A 20471-nucleotide genomic window follows, 5' to 3' on the forward strand; every position below is an offset into this window, starting at 1 on the left:
CTGCCAGCCTCCTTTCCCACCACCAATACCATCTCCTTCACCCACAAACGCAGAGATTGAATGCTCACCACCACCACAAAGGCCAGAGCTTGAGCTGAGGGAAGGAGGACCATGTGAGGCAATTCTTCTCCCCGTATTCTCACCTAGTGGTCCTGTCTATACAAAACTACTGGTGTGCCAATGACCAAAGCAGTTGTTGATGCCCCGTGTATGTACCATTCTGGTTCACACTAATAAATGCATAAGAATTTTGAGTTTGGTGCCAAGTTCCCGTTACCTGCTGACTCACTATCTGTGGATCCATTTACTCATGAAGTCATCTACTTACTCATGTGGGAGTTGTGATAAACATCCTGCATTCTCACAAAGGCCTCTTCTGTCGTGTCCAATGAATCCTGTTTACCATCAGATGGTTTACATTTGATGTCTGGTGTGGGCATATAGTGCAGTATCAATAGTTGGTGAGTGTGTGTGGTACTGTATGTGGGCCAGAGTTGGGGTCTAGTATGTGAACAGTGTGAGTGAGCTGGAGCTGGGGTCTGGAATTAAGCCCTTGATTGAGGATGGTTGATGGATAAATATTCAGTGGAAGAATTCTCCTGTTTCTCTTCCAAAGAGTAGTTAGATATTTTATAAGAACCTACAAGTGTTGGAAGATCATTGTAATTTACTGCAAGACAGCAGCACTCAGTCACATTAGACCAGATTTTTTTTAACCAATTACCTTAAATGTATTGTTTTTTCACTGACACTTCTACCTGTTGGAATATTAGATTAGATGAATACTTTTATTGTCACACGTGAGATGCTTTATTTTGCATACCAAGGCATATAATGAGTTCCCACGTAAGGGGTGCTGACAAAGCTACAGAGTGTGCCTACTTCCTCCTCTTATCATAGCCCCTAATAATTTGGAAAACTATTAAACTTTTCTGCTGAATGAAATATGTAGCGGGCCATTTTGGGAAATTTGGAAGAGCGTTCTGTTTTCCCCACCACTAAACCCTGGTGTTAATTTGCCTGTTTGTTCATTTTCATCAGGAGAACACCTGCGGATCTGCCCTCAGGGTTATACCTGCTGCACGAGCGAAATGGAGGAAAACCTGGCCAAGAAGAGTCGCAGTGATTTCGAGGACCTGGTGAGAAACGCCAGCCGGACAGTGCAGACTATGCTCAAGGGACAACACGACAGCTTCGACAGTGAGTTTGAGCATTCATGCGCGGCGAGGGAGCAAGGTGGGAGGGCAGCGGGATGGGTGCGAGTGGAGTGGGTGGTAACTGGATTCTGGACATACAAGAGGGAAGAGGTGTTGGGTTCGAATCGGGTTGAGCTCGAGTGACAATAACGGTTTGTGGTGATTGCAAGGAATGCATGAGAGGGGCAGTAAAGCTTGTGATGTCAAGGTGCTGGGTTTGCGAATGGTTGCGTTTCACCTTCTGTTCATCAGAGCTTGGTTTTGATTACTTGCCTTCAATCAGATGATCTTCAAGTAGTGAGAATGAAGGAAGCCCCAGTAAATGTGGCACATTTTCCAAGTTTTAACTCCTGGGATTCTTTTGCAATGTTAATTTGATGATCTAGAAATTAAATTCCCAGTCGGAGTCCTTAGCCACTGAAAAGCATATTTTGGAGGACCAAGAAACCAAGAAGAAGAATCATTTGAATGCATTTATGCCAATAACTTACTTAAAAACAGTAGTCAAAAATATAATGAATAGCGATGGTTTTTCGAGGTGTAAAAACCCAGAGTTACAGGTTGGATTCTAATTGAGGGGTTTGGTTAATTAATAAAGAAACTTGCGTTCATATATAGTAATAGACCAAGGCGGAGTAATTATTTTACAAATGTGATCGCAGTCTATTAAAAAGAGCCAATTTAGACCCACTTCATTTCCATTAATAAGACTGAAGATTTGTGGTGTCTGTTAAGATCTAGGGCACTTTCAACCAGCACCATTGCTTGCAAAAAAAAACTTGCTTGTGTCTTTTTTCAATCAGATAGCCAAGGCCTTGGTTCAAAGAACTATCTCAAAGAAGGTACCTCTGACCATGTTGCACACTTTTAGAACATAGAGCAAAGTACAGCACAGGAACGGGCCCTTCAGCCCACAATGTCTGTGCCGAACATGATGCCAAGATAATTTAATCTCATCTGTATGCACATGATCCAAAGCCCTCCATTTCCTTGCATCTAATACCCTCTTAAAATCAGTTATCTGATCTGCCACAACCCCTGGCAGCTCTGTGTAGAAATAAAAATCTGCCTAGCACATCACCTTTAAACTTTGCACCTCTCACCGTAAAAGTTATTACCCTTTAGTTTTTAAAATTTCCATCCTAGGATAAAGGTTGTGACTGTCTGGCCTATCTATGCATCTCATAATTTGATATACTATTACCAAGTCTCTTCACAACTGCCAGCATTCCAGAGAAAACAATCCAACCTTGTCCACCATCTCTTGTAGATAACCACCTAATCCAGACTACATTGTGGTAAATGGTTCACTCTCCCCAATGCCTCCATATCTTCCTGCAAAGGAACAACAGAACTACACACAATACTCCAAATGCAGCTGAGCCAAAGTCTTATATCATGAGCTATATCATGACTTTCTGACTCTTATACTCAATGCTGTACCTCAGTACATGTGGCAATAAACTAACTAAAACTGAAAAAAAAATGACGAAGGTGAGCATACCATACATCTTCTTTACCACTCTATCTGCTTGTGTTGCCACTTTTAGGGAGCTATGAATCTTGATTCCAAGTTCCTCTGCACATTAATGCTGATAAGAATCTTGCCATCAACCATATACCTTCCCCCTGCATTTGGCCTCCCAAAGTGAAACACCTCACACTTGCTTGGATTAAACTCCATCTGACATTTCTGTATACTTTGTCAGCCTTCCCACTGCCTGCAACTCCAGCGATCTTGGTGTCATCTGCAAATTTGCCACCAACTCATCTACATTTACACCCAAGACGCTTGTATATATCACAAATAACATGGATTCCAGTGCAGATCCCTGTGGATTTTAACTGGTCACGTACCTTCAGCTAGAATCATGCCCTTCTACCACAACCCTCAGCCAACTGAATGAGCCAGTTTTGAATCTATGTGACCAGGTCACCTTGAATCCTGTGCATCTTAATCTTCTGGATCTGCCTACTATGGGGGATTTTAGCAAATGCCCATTGATTTTGCCCCGTAATCTCATCCATGACTATGAGTCAAAGTTACTTTGAGCGTACAAGCTTCTGATTTATGAGCAGGATAGCTACCATTCTTCTAAGTAACGCATGGAATCGCGGATATGGGAGAGTGAGCTACAGTCAAGAGGGTTTGCTGATTTATCTAATAAAGAATGGTTAACCAGAAATGAATAACAGGCCGTATCTAGCACATACTTGAAGGATGTGTGTGTGCAGAATAATAAACATCGGGAAATGAGTAACAGACTGGAATCTAATCGGTTGTTTAAATGTGGGGGAAGGTTGCATTAATGCAGCAGTTTTCATGATCTCAGGACATTTCAAAGCGCTTTACAGTCAATTAAGTATTTTATAAAGTGTGGTTGCAGTTGTAATAAGAAAATGAGATAGCCATTAGCAAGCCCCCATCACAAGACAAGTGATGAAGACTAGGGGCTGAGCAAGAGATTAGCATTGTCCAAATGAGTGGAGATACCTCTCCTGCCCTTGCTTCAAATAATGCCGTGGATCCTTCAGACCCACCTGAGAGGGTAAGAGATTTTATCTTTCCCCTGCAAGGCATTTATCAATACCAGGAGTGAATCACAGGCTGAAGTCAAAGCCAGGGATTGGACACCTTATATATATAATAGTAGATGTCAGGGAATGGTGTAATGATATAGTAATGATATATATATATATCACAATGAAACTGAAAAATTAGTTGAAAGTGATTGGGTTTATATGTTAAAAAGCCAACCTGCTTTTCCTCTCTGGAGTGGAAGATTCCAGTGTTGTGTTGATCTATTGACAGTTGAATTGCACTGAATTACTAAATCAATGACGATACATTTTGGTTTAGTTGAACTCGGCATCTGATTTCATGTAGCCAAAGATAGCGATATGTTTCTGTCTTAATGTGAAGCTATGTCAATGATACTGTTGTTTGCAAGAACATCAGGAAAACGATCAGGAGGGCATCATTTGGGCCTCATTCCTCAAGTTCCGTTCAATAGGATCTCAACTCGCTTTCCTTAATATCTTAAAAAATAATCAATTTATTTTTTACATACACTCAGTGATGCAACCTCCATGGCACTCTCAGGTAAAGAATTCCGATGATGCACTAATTACCATCTGGGATGATAAATCTCTTCTGTTCTCCATATTGCATGGCTGAACCCTTATATTAAGACTTTGACCCCTGGTTCAAGATTTGCCTGGGGAAATATACTTGCATATATGGTTTTAAGCCACATAAGAATTTAACATGTTTCAAATCAGATACCTTTCATTCTTCTAACCTCAAAGAGTTTAGGCACAGTCTGCTTATGGTCCCCAAGCATGACAAACCTTTCATCTACTGAGTCTGTCATTCTGGTGAACCTTTCTTGTACTCCTTTCCTTACAACACTTGCTTCCTTAGAAAAGACCCGTGCACAATATTCTAGACATGATCTTACCAAGTCACTATGTAATCAGTCCCTAGCCTAATTGCTTGGTGTACCTGTCTTCGTTCATATGTTGTAATGTCCCAATTCCTTTGAACATTAACACTTCAGTCTCTCACCATTTAATAAAGTAATCTCCATTTCTATTTCTTCTGGATAATTTTCATTATATTCCATCTGCCCTGTCCTTCCCCTTTCTCGTAATTTGTCAGTATCCCCTTTGGCCTTTCAGTATCTCGAAAACATGGAGGTATCATCAGCAAACTTGCTTCCACACCTTTTTGATCTCCTCATTCAAACCTATAATGTGAATATCTAGGGCTTCTGCACCAATCATGCTGCTGCCTCTTGGCCTGAAGGTGATCCATAAATCTCTACTCTATTTCTATCCATTAACCAATTCTCAATCTATGCTAGTATATGAAACCCTGTTCTAATCTTACCCTGCATTCTAATTTTATTTCATTATCTGACTCACTGGACTAAAAGTTGATCATTACAGGTCAGACCTCTCTGAGGAAAGACTGATTACACATCCTTTGATCTCAGTGGAATGTCTATTATCAAGCCATAGCTGATATCTTTAACTAGTCTGAATTTAGCTGGTCACTGAGAAAATCCAAATAGGGTGCTGAAAAAGAATACGAAGGAGCTACACTGGTGACATGAGGGCCACTCGTCAGAGTGAGGATCCAAAATACTGCATTGGGATCGAGTTGTGCTCAGTGGCTAACTAGTAACTGAAGCTGGTCTGCATGCTACTGAATGGGGTGGATGAATATTCTGCTCGTATGAAACTCCTTTCAGGGAAAGGAGAGGTTAAGAGTCTAAACCTATTAAAACCATTCATCACCAAGAGCTTTGCCCGCCTTTCATGAAGGTGGTGATGAGTTCTCTTTGGGTGGGAGCTCTCGGGTGATTCAATTCCCGCTGCCACCTTTTCTCACTGCTACAGTGGGTATAGGAGATACCTGAATGCCTGAATGAAGTCCTCCATCACCAGGTTGAGGAACACCTACTTTCCTACAATCACCAGGTTCCTGAACCGAAGAGCACAACTAAGACAGTCAGCGGACATACAATACATGATTGCAAAACGAGCCATCCACAGTGTAAAGATACAAGTTGGTGCCTCGGCAAAAGAACACCACGGACATCTCCATGGGTTTTCTCATTGTTTTTGCACTAATGTCTTGTTTTGCGTAGACAACAATGCTGGAGAAACTCAGCGGGTGAGGCAGCATCTATGGAGCAAAGGAAATAGGCAACATTTCGGGTCAAAACCCTTCTTCAGACCTTCTTGTTTTGCGTAGTTTTTCTTTTTAGTGTTTGGGATAATCTACATGATATATGTACATTTTATGTTTTGTGTGTTGAGTCTATGTAACTGCGATGCTGCTGCAGGCAAGACTTTCAATATATGACCATCTCACCATACCTATGCACATGACAATAAATAGGAACTTTGTCCTAGTACCACTATCTCCACGGTCTTGTTTTAGTTAGAAAGGACGATCTTAATTTACGGCACTGTTCGTTGGTGTGGCTCAGCAAGGGATGGAATGCAACACATTGGTGAACGGAGCCATGGGTTTTGGCTCCCGAGTGTGCCAGGAGCTCCCAGTTTATGTTTTGTAAGGCGGATGCAAATGGATGAAGAATGAGGCAAATCACACATCACATGAGATAAGTGTGATCAGTCAGCAAGCTTTATGTCACAGCTTTCAAAACATCAATATTTAGTAGCTGGCAATTTCACGTGCCAGAGATTCCTGCCTGTAAACCAATCCCACTTCTGTCTGCGACCCAGACTGAGGTGGAATTTCACTCTCTGACCACTTTCACACTAAGTGCTTGAGCTTGCACTTGCTGTATTGACACTTCCCACACCTCACAGGTATATGATCTGCAGAGGTAAAATGGCTTTTTTATATCCCTTCCCACTATTAGCAGTTCGTGGTTGTGGTTCAGCTGGTTACTTCCTGTAAAATCGAGACCCAGTGGTCAAATGCGTGCGTCTGAGTCCTAGCATTACTTTCCTGAAACAAATACCTTTCACACATACTCCCCTCATGACCTACTTTTGTATTCTGCTTTGGTAGCTTACAACCCGATGGTATGGACATTGAATCTTCCCATTTTGGGTAACCTACTAACCAACAAAGACCACCCCTCCTTATCCCATCTCTCCTTTGTGCCTCACTCGGATGCACATCATTTCTCCTACAATCTCCCCTCCCCCCCCCCCCCCCCCCCCCCTCCGCTTTCCACCTATATCCATTCCTCTTCCTCTATTTCACGCCTTTGCTCCTTATTCACAGTCATTTGTCTTTTTATAGAACAGAACAGAACAGCACAGAAACGGGTCCTTCGGTCTATGATGTTTGTGCCCAACACGATGCCAAGACCAAATATTATCTAACTGTACATAATGCCACTATTGTATCAATCACAACTACTGCCCCCAGCAGCATGATCCAGGCACTCACCAATCTCTATGTAAAAATATACTTGCCCTCACATCTCCTTTAAACTCTTCCCCCCTCACTTTAAAACTATGCCCTCTGGTATTTCATTTTTCCATCCTGGGGAAAAAGGTTCTGACTGTCTATCCTATCTATGCCTCTCATAATTTACATCTAGAAATTGTGGATGCTTTGGTGATAATTTTCCAATGTTCTATAGACTCGGGATCAGTTCCTGTGGATTGGAGGGTAGCTAATGTTATCCCACTTTTTAAGAAAGGACGGGAGAGAGAAAACATGGAATTATAAACCAGTTAGCCTGACATCGGTGGTGGGGAAGATGCTGGAGTCAATTATAAAAGATGAGATAGCTGAACATTTGGATAGCAGTAACAGGATCGGTCCGAGTCAGCATGGATTTACGAAGGGGACATCATGCATGACTAATCTTCTGGAATTTTTTGAAGATGTAACTAGGAAAATGGACAAGGGAGAGCCAGTGGATGTAGTGTACCTGGACTTTAAGAAAGCATTTGATAAGGTTCCACATAGGAGAATAGTGGGTAAAATTAGGGCACATGGTATTGGCGGTAGAGTGCTGACATGGATAGAGAAGTGGTTGGCAGACAGGAAACAAAGAGTAGGGATTAACGGGTCCCTTTCAGAATGGCAGGCAATGACTAGTAGGGTACTGCAAGGCTCGGTGCTGGGACCGCAGCTATTTACAATATACATCATTGATTTGGATGAAGGGATTCAAAGTAACATTAGCAAGTTTGCAGATGACACAAAGCTGGGTGGCAGTGTGAACTGTGAGGAGAATGCTATGAGAATGCAGGGTAACTTGGACAAGTGGGCAGATGCATGGCAGATGAAGTTTAATGCGGATAAATGTGAGGTTATCCACTTTGGTAGCAAAAACAGGAAGGCAGATTACTATCTCAATGGCGTCAAGTTGGGAAAAGGAGAAGTACAATGGGATCTGGGGGTCCTTGTACATCAGTCTATGAAAGTAAGCATGCAGGTACAGCAGGCAGTGAAGAAAGCTAATGGCATTTTGGCCTTTATAACAAGAGGAATCGAATATACGAGCAAATAGGTCCTTCTGCAGTTGTACAGACCCCTAGTGAGACCACACCTGGAGTATTGAGTGCAGTTTTGGTCCCCTAATTTGAGGAAGGACATTCTTGCTATTGAGGGAGTGCAGCATAGGTTTGCAAGGTTAATTCCCTGGATGGCGGACTGTCATATGCTGAGAGAATGGAGTAGCTGGGCTTGTACACTCTGGAGTTTAGAAGGATGAGAGGGATTCTCATTGAAACATATAAGATTGTTAAAGGCTTGGACACGCTAGAGGCAGGAAACATGTCCCCGATGTTGGGGGAGTCCAGAACCAGGGGCCACAGTTTAAGAATAAGGAGTAAGCCATTTAGAACGGTGACGAGGAAACACTTTTTCTCACAGAGAGTGGTGAGTCTGTGGAATTCTCTGCCTCAGAGGGTGGTGGAGGCAGGTTCTCTGGATGCTTTCAAGAGAGAGCTAGATAGGGCTCTTAAAAATAGTGGAGTCAGGGGATATGGGGAGAAGGCAGAAACGGGGTACTGATTGGGGATGATCAGCTATGAACACATTGAATGGCGGTGCTGGCTCGAAGGGCCGAATGGCCTACTCCTGCGTCTATTGTCTATTGTCTATTGTCTAAGACTTGGCTAGATGCAGGGTTTTTACCTCTACGGACAAACTATTTCATGAGGAGCGCCAGTACTTTGTTGTGAATGGAAAGAGGCAAGGCATTCAATGAAATAACCATTTTATTTACTGTTCAGCGATTTAACCCATTTCTTTAATTATTATTGTTTCTGCTTCCTAAGACATTCCTAGCTGCACATTTCAGATAACAACTCCCAATGGGAAAAAATAGATTTCTCTTGCCACTTGAGTCTTTTGTCAATTGCTTCAAATCTGTGTCCTCTGGTTACTGAACCTTCTGCCACTAGAGACAGTTTCTCTTTATTTATTCTATCTATATAATTAAAAGTCTGATCTTGACCATTTCCTGTCTGTGCTGTATATTGATTTTAGAAAAAAACACTACCCTGTATCGCTATGATATTTGGCCATCTTACAGTCCTCCTCCGCTGAACCAGCCCCAAGGATTTTTCCCATCGATGAAAAATAAAAAAGTTATGAGTGTTTAAAAAACCTTGAGATCAGCTGATTGGTCCTCTCGCCTGTCAATGACCACGATGAAGGTAACGCCCCTTCTGGGGGGGGGGGGCGGCAGCACTATAAAACCCCGGATGCCTGAACGTGAGTCAGTCACTCTGCAAGATCGCGAGGGAGAGGCCACGACTGTCATTCTAAGCTGTGAATCAACTGAACTGTGAATCTGCAATGTACTTGCAAGAAATTATTTGTTAGCCCTTAATGACAATGCCATGAGTTGTTTCGCCTGCTGCCCTGCCTGTGCTTGAAAGTGCATTGCTTAATTGGAAATGAAATGACAATGCCATGAGTTGTTTGGCCTGCTACCCTGTCTGTGCTTGAAACTGCAATGCTTTATTAGGTCTGACTGTGTTTGGAAGGAATAAATGCTTTATTAGGTCCGACAGTGTTTTTGAAGGAATAAATGCTTTGTTAGGGATGACTGGGTTTGGAAGGAATAAATGCTTTATTCGGTCCGACTGTGTTAAGTCCAAAAGTCTCGCTCATTTCATGACTTCCACTTAGTGGACAGGTCACGATGATTGCGTAATTTCCGGTGAGTGCAGAGGTCGCGCTGATTGCGGAAGTGCCGCTGACTGCGGAAGCCCCCCAGCGGAGGGGCCGCGCTCAGCCGTGTGCATAGATTCAAGAAAGTTTACTGTCATATATATGGTGTGTGTGAGTGTGTTTGTGTGTGTGTGTCTGTGAGTATGTGTGAGTGCGTGAGTATGGGTGAGTGTGTTTATGTGTGAGTGTATGTGTGTGTGTGTGTGTGTGTGTGTGAGGTGGAGGGTGTGTATGAGTAGGTGTGTGTGAGTCTGTGGGTGTGTGAGTGTATGTGCGTGTGCGTGTGTGTGTGTGTGTGTGTGTGTGTGTGTGTGTGTGTGTGTGTGTGTGTGTGTGTGTGTGTGTGTGTGTGTGTGTGTGTGTGTGTGTGTGTGTGTGTGTGTGTGTGTGTGTGTGTGTGTGTGTGTGTGTGTAATTCTGTGTGTGTGTATATTGGAATTGGTGGAGAGGTGGAATATTGCACTGGGGGAACCAGCCCTCCCTTGTGAAACTAGGACCCAACGGGTCCCACTTAGTCTAGTATTCTAATAAAATTCTGCATGAGTTTGAACTCCTAATGAAATATTAATCATCTCTGCTGTAAGGAGATTAGCTGCAGATCTCCAGACACATAACTAAGATCCCACCAGGTCCTTCAGGGAAACAATGCAAGTAAAAAAACTGGGAGATTTTCCATGGAAAGGATGTTTAGAATAACATTTAGGTGGCTCAACTATTTTCACTTGTTTTTTGTTTTTAGTCTTGCTCTTGAAACCTGCGCATAAAGGATCGGTGGATATTTAGTTTCCATTGATAACCAAGAACCAACATTACTTCTTAGATGGATGTAATATTAAAGAAAGTTAATGCATCTTTCCCCAGTGCCCAGGATAATATTTATCTGTCCGCTAACAAGATCAGAACTTTTCTAAAGGCAGGACAATGTATGCTGACCTTTTTTGGAGAATGTTAAGAGTCAAGAGTGTTTTGTTGTCATATGTCCCAGATAGAATAATGAAATTCTTACTTGCAGCAGCACAGCGGAATATGTAAACATTGTACACTGTAAACAATATAACATAGCATTCTCCTAGTAATCATGACATTAACCTGCTACCTTGGTCCAAGAGTTACCTGGCACTTTTATCAGCTGGCAGAGTAGTGTGAAAATACGATTGTTAAATAGTTGAAGTATAGCAAAATTCCTTTCATTCAGCACACTTAGGACATTTGAGCAAAACACAAAAGTGTTGGTGGAACTCAGCAGGCTAGGCAGCATCTGGGGAGGGAATGGATAGACGATGTTTCTGGTTGGGACTCTTCTTCAGAATGGAGAAGGGACCCGACCAGACGTGAGTTCCTCCAGTACTTTGTGTTTTTAACAAGATTCCAGCACCTGCAGTCTCTTGTGTCTCCCTACTCAGGACTTTGGTGCCAGACTAGCAGATTGTTCCGACCATCAGATGGCATTTCTTAATGTCCATCACATTTTCAATTTAGTTTTTCTTTATTCATTACAACACAGAAGAATACATTTTAAAGTGAACCCAAAGGTTAATGGGAAGTTGGGGAACTGATCAAGGGAGCTCAGCCAACAGAGCTAGGCAAGTTTAAAGAGAGCACAGAATCGGGGGAGGGGCTGGTTAGTGATTGATAATTGCGGGGTACAGGGCCTCAGTGAATGGATGGCGAGTGCTGCAAATATCACCTGGGACTCTCAGGTAATCAATGAGACTTAGAACAGATCTTCTCTTTGTACAGCTGCGCCTGTCCATTTGCTCCTCTCCATTCTTTCACTGAGTTGCCAAGCCATTGGGATTTTGCAGTTGTAGTGCCCAAATCTCACACCTCCAGATTCAGGGACAGTTTCTTCCCAGGTGTTATCAGGCAACTGAATCAACCTACCACAACCAGAGAGCAGTGCTGAACTACTGTCTACCTCTGTGGTGAACCTTGGACTATCCTTGATCGGACTCTGCTGGCTTTACCTTGCACTAAACGTTATTCCCTTATCATGTATCTATACACTGTAAATGGCCCGATTGTAATCATGTATTGTCTTTCTGATGACTGGATAACACGCAACAAAACATTTCACTGTACCTCGGTACAGGTAACAATAAATGGAACTAAAGTAAACAAATCATCAGATAGCAGATTATCACTGTACTTGTATCTTGTTGACACATTACTATTAAAACACTTCTTAATACCCAGCAAGGGTTGAAGTATCACATGTCTCACCCTCTCCTTCTGGGATTGAGACAGTTTCACCAGATTTAGATTTGAGTCGGATGGAGTCAGGCTTGATTGGCAACACTCGGCTTCTCTTACCCAGATTAGGTTGATTTGTCCAACTTCTCTGCATCATCATTTTCCATCTTCAAACAGATCAATAACTTGTTTTGGATTGTAATATCTACTGCAATATTTAAGGATGGAAAAATACTAAAACCACTGAGGCTCAGGACAAGTTTATATTGCTGATGGTCTGATGGCAGGGCGATTCAGAATGGCTGTCATGGGTTTGGATTCATCACAGCAGTGCAAATTGGGATGGGGCATGGCAAGGCCAGATTTGGATTGGACATGGTCAGACAAGGGTAGGATAGTCCTTGATCAGACTAGGTTTGGGGTTGGCCATGGTCAAATCGAGTTTGCTTCGGCGATGGTTGGGCCTGCTTGGATTGGCTGAGGTTGAGTGGGTTGAGATTTGTTGTGGTCAGTCCGAGTCCAGATTGGTTGCAGTTGGACGTCGTTTAGATAGGCTGTGCATCGACTGGGTTTGGATTGGCTGCACTCGAGCCAGCTTGACTTGATTGCGATTGGAATAGATTTGGACTGTCCCTGGTTGGACCAGGCTGGGATTGGATGGAATTGGGATGAGTTTCGGTAGGCTGTGGTTAGACTAGGCTGGGATAGGCTGTGATTGGGATGAGTTTTGATTGGCTGTGGTTAGGCTGGGCTAGGATAGGCTATGATTGGGATGAGTTTTGATTGGCTGTGGTTAGGCTAGGCTGGGATAGGCTGGGATTGGGATGGGCTTGGATTGGCTGGAATTGCACCACTTTCAGATTGGCATTAGCAAAGGTTGGTTCAAACTTTCCATGGGCTGGTCTGGTTCAGGCCTGATTTTAATGTTGTACTTCAGCTTGCCTCCAGCTTACCTCAGAGGTGGTGGAGTCATTTATTAAATGCACCCCCACGTTGGCTTGATCTTTGTTTATGTCATAGATTTGCCTGGAGATGAATCATCTGTCATTATTCTTTCAAAAAAGGTGATTTAGTTTTGCTCATCCATCAGCGATTTGAAGTTAAGGTTTGATCTTGATTCATTTCTGTGAGCACAAGGTGCCATTGGCTGTGCCCCATAACTTCACAGCTCCATGAAGATTGATGCTTGGATCTATGTCAGGCCCAATTAACCAGCTGGAAAAAAGAAGAAAGGATTCCTTGTCAGAGAGCAGAATTCCTTTCTTCCTTCCTTCACTTTGCCTTTGAAGATCTGCTTTGATTTTTCTTTCATAAGATTCAGGCTTTTTCAAGCATTATATTTTTATGCATGAAACCATCCCAGCAAGTTCATGTAGGAGCTTGCTGGCAGCTTAGAAACACTCTGAAGTGCTCGGGGCTGTCCTTGCCTTGGTTTGCAGGCAAATTTGACGTGCTGAAATCCGAAGTACTGCAGGTGCTGCAGATCTGAAATAAAATGTTGGAAAAACTCAGCAGGTCAGGTAGTATCTGTGGAGAGAGAAATAGATTATGTTTCAGTTCTGGATCCCTTCATCAGAACTGAGAAAGAGAGAAACAAGAAAACATCTGCATGAGGCACTGGCTCAAGAAAGCAACATCGATCATCAAGGATCCCCACTATCCAAGCCATGCCTTCTTCTCAGTGCTACCGCTGGATAGGAGATAAAGAAGCCTGAAGTCACACATGACTGGGTTCGGTAAAACCTAATTTCCTACAGCCATCAAGTTCTTGTGCAACCCTAACCATACCTCAGCAGTAGCACATTATGGACATCCATTTGCATGACTTGTGCTTTGCACTGATGTCTTTGCAGTCTTTTTCTTTTTGCTGCTTTGCAGATGTATAACTTATGTTATTATATGTTGTCTGATCCTATGTGTCTGTGCTGCTGCTGCAACCTATATTTTCCTTGTACCTGTGTATCTCACCATATCTGTGCAATTGACACTAAACTTGACTTAACAAGTTAGCAGAGAAGGGCTAAGAGTGGAACAAGGGGAATTTCTCTCAACGGGTGAAATAATGAGATAATAATATTAAGTGTCTGTCTGTGTAATGTGTTGCTAATGTTGGATGGTCTGGTAATGCAAAAAGGTGGAAAAATGAAAAATAATATTGATACCTCAGTCAGGAGAAATGAACAGAAACCAATTATAAACTACTTTATCTTATGAAGGCTGATAGATTATTGTGTAAATTTATGACAGAGTGTAATAATGAGTAGTGTGGGTCAGGTCTAATTTTCATACAATCTATTGACCTTGCTTATGGGAACCAGGGAGCCAAAGATGTGATAATTCAGTGTGGCATAAATTGCTTTTGATCAAACATTTCTCGGGGTCAGAACCCTGTCATAAACTGGGGAGGATGTGTAATGGTGGCAGAGGAGGTAGATTCACTGCCTCATAGCTTCGTGACTCTGGTTCAAATCCTGACCTCCGTTGCCATCTGTACGGTGTTTGGACATTCACTTTGTAAGAGAGTGGATTTCCTCCTACATTACAAAGACATGCAGGTTGGTTGGTTACTTTGCCCCATGTACATTGTGCCCAGCGTGTAGGTGAGAGGTAGAAACTGAGGAGAGCTGTGGGGAAAATGGAAAGGGATTAGTGTAAAGGGGTGCTTGATGGTCAGCATGAAGTTGGTGGGTGGACTGAAGTATGACTCGGTGGAATCTCATACAAGAGGGCTGCACAATGGCGCAGCGGTAGATTTGCTGCGTTACATCACCAGTGCCCTGGATTCGACCCTGACCATGGGTGCTTTCTGTATAGAATTTACACCTTTTCCCTGTGGCCACATGGGTTTTCTCCAGGTGCCCTGATTTCCTCCCACATCCCATAGGCAAGTAGGTTTATAGGTTAATTGGTTTCTGTATTTTGTCCCCAGTGTGTTGGATAGAACTAGTGTACGGGTGATCAATGGTTAGTGCAGGCTCGGTGGGTCGAGAGCCTTTTTCCACGCTATATCTAAACTAAGCTAAATTAAAACTAAAAACTAAAGTGGCATCGTGCACTGATTACTGTTGTGGTGTATGCATGTAACCCTCAGCTTTTGTACAAACCATGCACTGAGATTGAATATTCAGAAATGTGTTGCACACACCGAAAATAGGCTGTGGCTAAAATTCACTGGCAGAGAACATTTGCTATATGCTGGAAAGTAAAACTACAGAAGACAATTGTATCCAATTAATGTGAATCCTTTTATTATTTTTACTTCTCCCAGACTTGGCCCTCAATTCTCGATGTTCCTTGCCTAAAATACTGAAGTCATCATTGACCTGGCATCTCAAAGCACATTTTGTTGCCCCTCCCTGTCGTTTAGCTCCCCAGTTGTGTGGAGCCTGTGATGCAGGGAGATTTTGCAGTGTCATTCACATATGACAAGCAGAAGATGGGTGGGTAATGGACTGCTCTGCTGCCTTGCCTGTGCTTTGTGCTTCTCCTCTTTAATTATTTAAATGGTTTATTTTCAAAGCTAAAGTATTGCGGTTTGTAATTACAAAAATATGATGAGCTTCCCAATTTTTCTCTAGTTCTGTGTACTCTATCTCTATTATTAGTGCCTGCAGCTAGACTAAAATGACCTTCCTGCTTTGAATGGAGGTTGGAAGTAATGTTGGGATTGACAGAACAAATTTAAGTTGCTGGATATTGGTGATCATTGCAGAGCAATAATCTCCATGTAGAATCTAAGCAGCTTGCGTTAACATTGACCAATGAGGTATGACTGATCCAAAAGCTGTCAGATGTGTTTGGCTGTTGCTATGGAGCCATGTCTCCGTGGAGGAAATTCTCAGAGGTCGTTGTTTAGTCTCAAGGAAAATGTACAGGCAATTCAGCATCTAATCATGAATGGAAATATGTCTTCAGTATGCAACCACACTAGAGTAAAGGGCCTGTCCCACTGACGCGACCTTTCAGCGACTGTCTTCGACCTTCAAGCTCGAGGGCATTCGCCTGAAAAACCTCGAGCTGGATCGACCGTCAACGATGAAACCGCGAGCTGGATCGACCGATCGCACACACACACACATACAAACACATCGCAAAGGCGGGGGACAGGGAAAGCGGGGGAGCGCTGTCTGAAATTCACACCCGTGATGAACAGGAAGGTAAAAGACGGCTGCACAGTGTATGGTAAGTCCTTTAGAGAGCGCGGGGGGGGCGGGGGGGGGGGGGGGGGGGGGCGGGTGGGGGGGGGGGGGCGGGTGGGGGGGGGGGGGGGGGGGAGAAGGAGTGGAGGCACTTTTAAGAAGTCAGACAACTTATAATAAAGTTTAGCGGGCTTTTAAGATTACCGGTCGGTTTTCCTTGGTCCTGAAAACTCCAATGAGCCAATTAAAATGCCCAGTCAGCGAAGGAGATTGCCTACAGCTGCCCTCGACTGCCTGTAACTAAATAGCGACCCCACTCCGCTGCACTACGAGTTCGAATGAACCATGCTGACCAATATTTACTCGCAGAACATTTTTCAACATGCTGAAAAATTTTCCTCGACCAAACTGAGGTCGCGAGTATGCGGGAACTTCCCTCGAGCATGAAGGAGAGTTCCAGTGACCTCACAGGATCTCCTAGGACCACGTGTCAACCATGCTGCGAGTTTGAATCGAAGGCAAACTCTTCTAAACTCGCAGATTAGGTCCCCGCAGTGGGACAGCCCCTTAATTCTTGTTTCAAACACATCTCGCCATTTCTCACCTTCCAGTCTCGTGTTGTGGCGGATTCCAAATTTGTATTGGGTCCCATTGCGCTTGTCCCTAAAGCTCATGGAACTATGTTGGATCCTGATGTTAAAGTTGTCATCTACATTTTCAACTGCTTTCACGGTTTATCTTTGACCCCAGTTCTGTATCCCACTCCAGCCCCTAGAAACTTTTATACTCTTTCCAGTTCTGCTCCCCTTCACCTTGATTTCAATCATCCCACCACTGGACACCACGTTCAGCAGTCAGAGTCCACCGGTTGCCTCCCCAAAGCTCTCTGCCTCTTCATTTTATTTTTGGTTGCTGCTTAAAACTACTGTTTCACCAGAATGTCCAGTCACCAGACCTAATATCTGTGTGAATCAGTGCCCAAATTCTGTTCAATAACTGAGCACCATCTGGCATTTCAGGAACAGGGATCACAGTGACACAGTGTAAAGCTGCTGCCTCACAGCTTCGGCGATCGAGGTTCAATCCTGACTGCCAAGGAGGATTTTAGACCTTTTGTAAGTGCCTGTAATGTTTGGCCCATTTACTGGCAAAGTGCAGAATAGTAGAACAACACATCGTATTCTAGTTGGGTAGACAACTGCTCATTGGAATAAACCATTAATTTTCCTGTTTTGTACCACCAACTCCCCCCTTCCTTTCCCATTCGTGCTTATCTCCCCAGGTCTTTCTCCCTCTGTTCGCCTTTTCCCTCCCTGCCTCATTTGCTTGACTAATCCACCTGTCCCTCCTGCATATACTTCTCAACCCAGGTTTCTGCTCCTTTGGTTCACCTTTCCTAGCCCCTGCCCCACCTGGATCCATCTGCCCATTTGCTCTAGCTGCACCCATCACTGGCCAGCATCTGTCCCACCCGTCCCTCTGCTAAATACTGGCTATTTCCCCTCTACACTCTCAGTCCTGATGCAGGTTCTCAACCTGAGGTATTGATCCTCCCTTTGTCTCCATAGATGCTGTTTGACCTGTTGAGTTCATCTGGCAGTTGATTTTCTACTCCAGGTTCCAGCATCTGCATCTCTTGTGAAGCCATTTACACTAATCCCAAATGAATCCAATGTTCTTATTCTGCCCATATTTTCATCAACACGCTCCAGATTCTATCTCTTACCAACGTGAAGCTAATTTACACTGACCAATTAACCCACAAACTTGCATATCATTGGGATGTGGGAGGAAACAGGACCATCTGGAGGAAGTGCATGTGGAGACAGCGGGAACATGCACACTTCACACTTCATACTAGTTGCATCACTATGCCACCCAATCCATTGTCACAAATAAGTGAGCTACCTACCACCTGTATGTCCAGTTTGACGGGAATGAAAATATAAAGCTCTCAACAACAGAAGTCCCAGATATCATACATTTAATTAGCCTCTCCAGGGTAAAAAAACAATGCACGCTGGCTGTAAGATTAATACCACAAATACCACAGGCCTGTTGAAATCCAGATATGAATTGTGATTACATGAGGTCATTTCATGGGACCCTTGTTACCAGCAAACAAGACTAGCTGGTCACAGTCGCGAAGGTCAGTATCCATCATTTATGTATTGCCATTGAGCTGCAGTGTGAGAACATCAGCAGAATTGTTTCCACATATTGACAAGTGTGCAGTTCTGGTCATCTCATTACATGAAGGATAGGGAGGCTTTGCAGAGAGTACAGCAAAGCTTTACTGGTATGTGTCTGGATTAGAGAGTATTGGCATTGGAGGCTGACGGGAGACCTGATAAAAGTTTGTAAGAATTATGAGAGGCATAGATAAGGTGGACAGTCAGAACCTTTTTCCCTAAGGTGGGAATGACCAATGCAAGAGCTTTTAGATCAGAGGGGGAAAGTTTAAAGGAGATACGTAGGGTAGTATTTTTTTTTTACACAGTGTGTTAGGTGTCTGCAACGTGTTGCCAAGAGTGGTGGTGGAAGTAGATACAATAATTGTGTCTAAGAGCCTTTCAGATAGCCACATGAATATGCAGAAAATGGATGTATATAGATCATTGCACGCAAAGGAGGTTAGTTTCACTTGGCATCATGGTCAGAACAGTCGTTGTGGGTCAAATGGCCTATTTCTGTGCTGTAGTGTACCTTGTTGATAAGACAGAACTGTGCCCAGATAGTCTTGTTTGCTTCTCTGGAATCCTCCAGAGCTAAAGCCGGGCTGATTCTCCCGTATTGAGGGAATGCCGGATACTTGGAGATGCAATCTTTTAAGATAAAGCATTAAACTGAGAATCCAACTTCCTTATCTGGTGAATATCCCACTGCACTGCATCAAAGGAGTGCAAGAGAGCACTCTTTGGTGTCCTTGACAACAACTATCCCTATCTTAAGAAGAGCCAAGTTCTTTTTTAAGAATGTAATTAGGAAAATTGACAAAGGAGATCCAGTGGATGTAGTGTACCTGGACTTTCAGAAAGCCTATGATAAGGTCCCACATAGGAGATTAGTGAGCACATTGTATTGGGGGTAGGGTACTGAAATGGTAGAAAATTGGTTGGCAGACAGGAAACAAATAGTAGGGATTTACGGGTCCCTTTCAGAATGGCAGGCAGTGACTAGTGGTTTACCGCAAGGCTCGGTGATGGGACCGCAGCTATTTACAATATACATTAATGACTTAGATGAAGGGATTAAAAGTAACATTAGCAAATTTGCACATGACACAAAGCTGGGTGGCAGTGTGAACTGTGAGGAGGATGCTATGAGGATGCAGGGTGACTTGGACAGGTTGGGTGAGTGGGCAGATGCGTGGCAGGTGCAGTTTAATGTGGATACATGTGAGGTTATCCACTTTGGTGGCAAGAACAGGAAGGCAGATTATTATCTGAATGGTGTCAAGTTAGGAAAAGGGGAAGTGCAACGAGATCTGGGTGTCCTTGTTCATCAGTCATTGAAAGTAAGCATGCAGGTACAGCAGGCAGTGAAGAAAGCTAATGGCATGTTGGCTTTCATAACAAGTGGAGTTGAGTATAGGAGCAAAGAGGTCCTTTGCATTTGTACAGGGCCATAGTGAGACCACACCTGGTGTATTGTGTGCAGTTTTGGTCTCCAAATTTGAAGAATGGCATTCTTGCTGTTGATGGAGTACAGCGTAGATTCACAAGGTCAATTCCCGGGATGGTGGGACTGTCATATGTTGAAAGATTGGAGCGACTGGACTTGTATACACTGGAATTTAGAATGATGAGAGGGATCTTATTGAAACATATAAGATTATTAAGGGATTGGACACGCTAGAGGCAGGAAACATGTTCAGAAGGCAGTGGAGGCCAATTCTCTGGATGCTTTCAAGAGAGAGTTAGATAGAGCTCTTAAAGTTAGCAGAGTCAAGGGATACGGGGAGAAGGCAGGAACAGATACTGACTGTGAATGATCAGCGATGATTACATTGAATGGTGGTGTTGGCTCGAAGGGTTGAATGGCCTACTCCTGCACATATTGTCTATGTATCTATTACTTATATAAGAGACAAAAAATGTTGGAGTAACTCAGCGGGACAGGCAGTATCTCTGGAGTGGGTGACGTTTTGGGTCGAGACCCTTCTTCAGACCTCTGTAGCATCTGCAGTCCCTTCCTACACATGTTACCTACCTTGGTGCCATGCCATGCCGCCGCATAGTCAGATGCTGCCTGTCC

At 43.5% G+C, this 20471-nt stretch overlaps 1 protein-coding gene across 1 annotated transcript in view; it reads left to right on the top strand.

Annotated features, from left to right (window-relative positions):
• Window positions 1-20471, top strand: part of gpc1 (glypican 1) — a 140906-nt gene that overhangs the window by 46374 nt on the left and 74061 nt on the right. The window contains exon 2 of the mRNA XM_033031525.1: window positions 1042-1200. Coding sequence (XP_032887416.1) covers window positions 1042-1200 — 159 coding nt within the window. The remainder of the gene's footprint in view (window positions 1-1041; window positions 1201-20471) is intronic.

The sequence above is a fragment of the Amblyraja radiata genome, chromosome 13 (genome assembly GCF_010909765.2).
Source record: "Amblyraja radiata isolate CabotCenter1 chromosome 13, sAmbRad1.1.pri, whole genome shotgun sequence".
NCBI lineage: Eukaryota > Metazoa > Chordata > Chondrichthyes > Rajiformes > Rajidae > Amblyraja > Amblyraja radiata.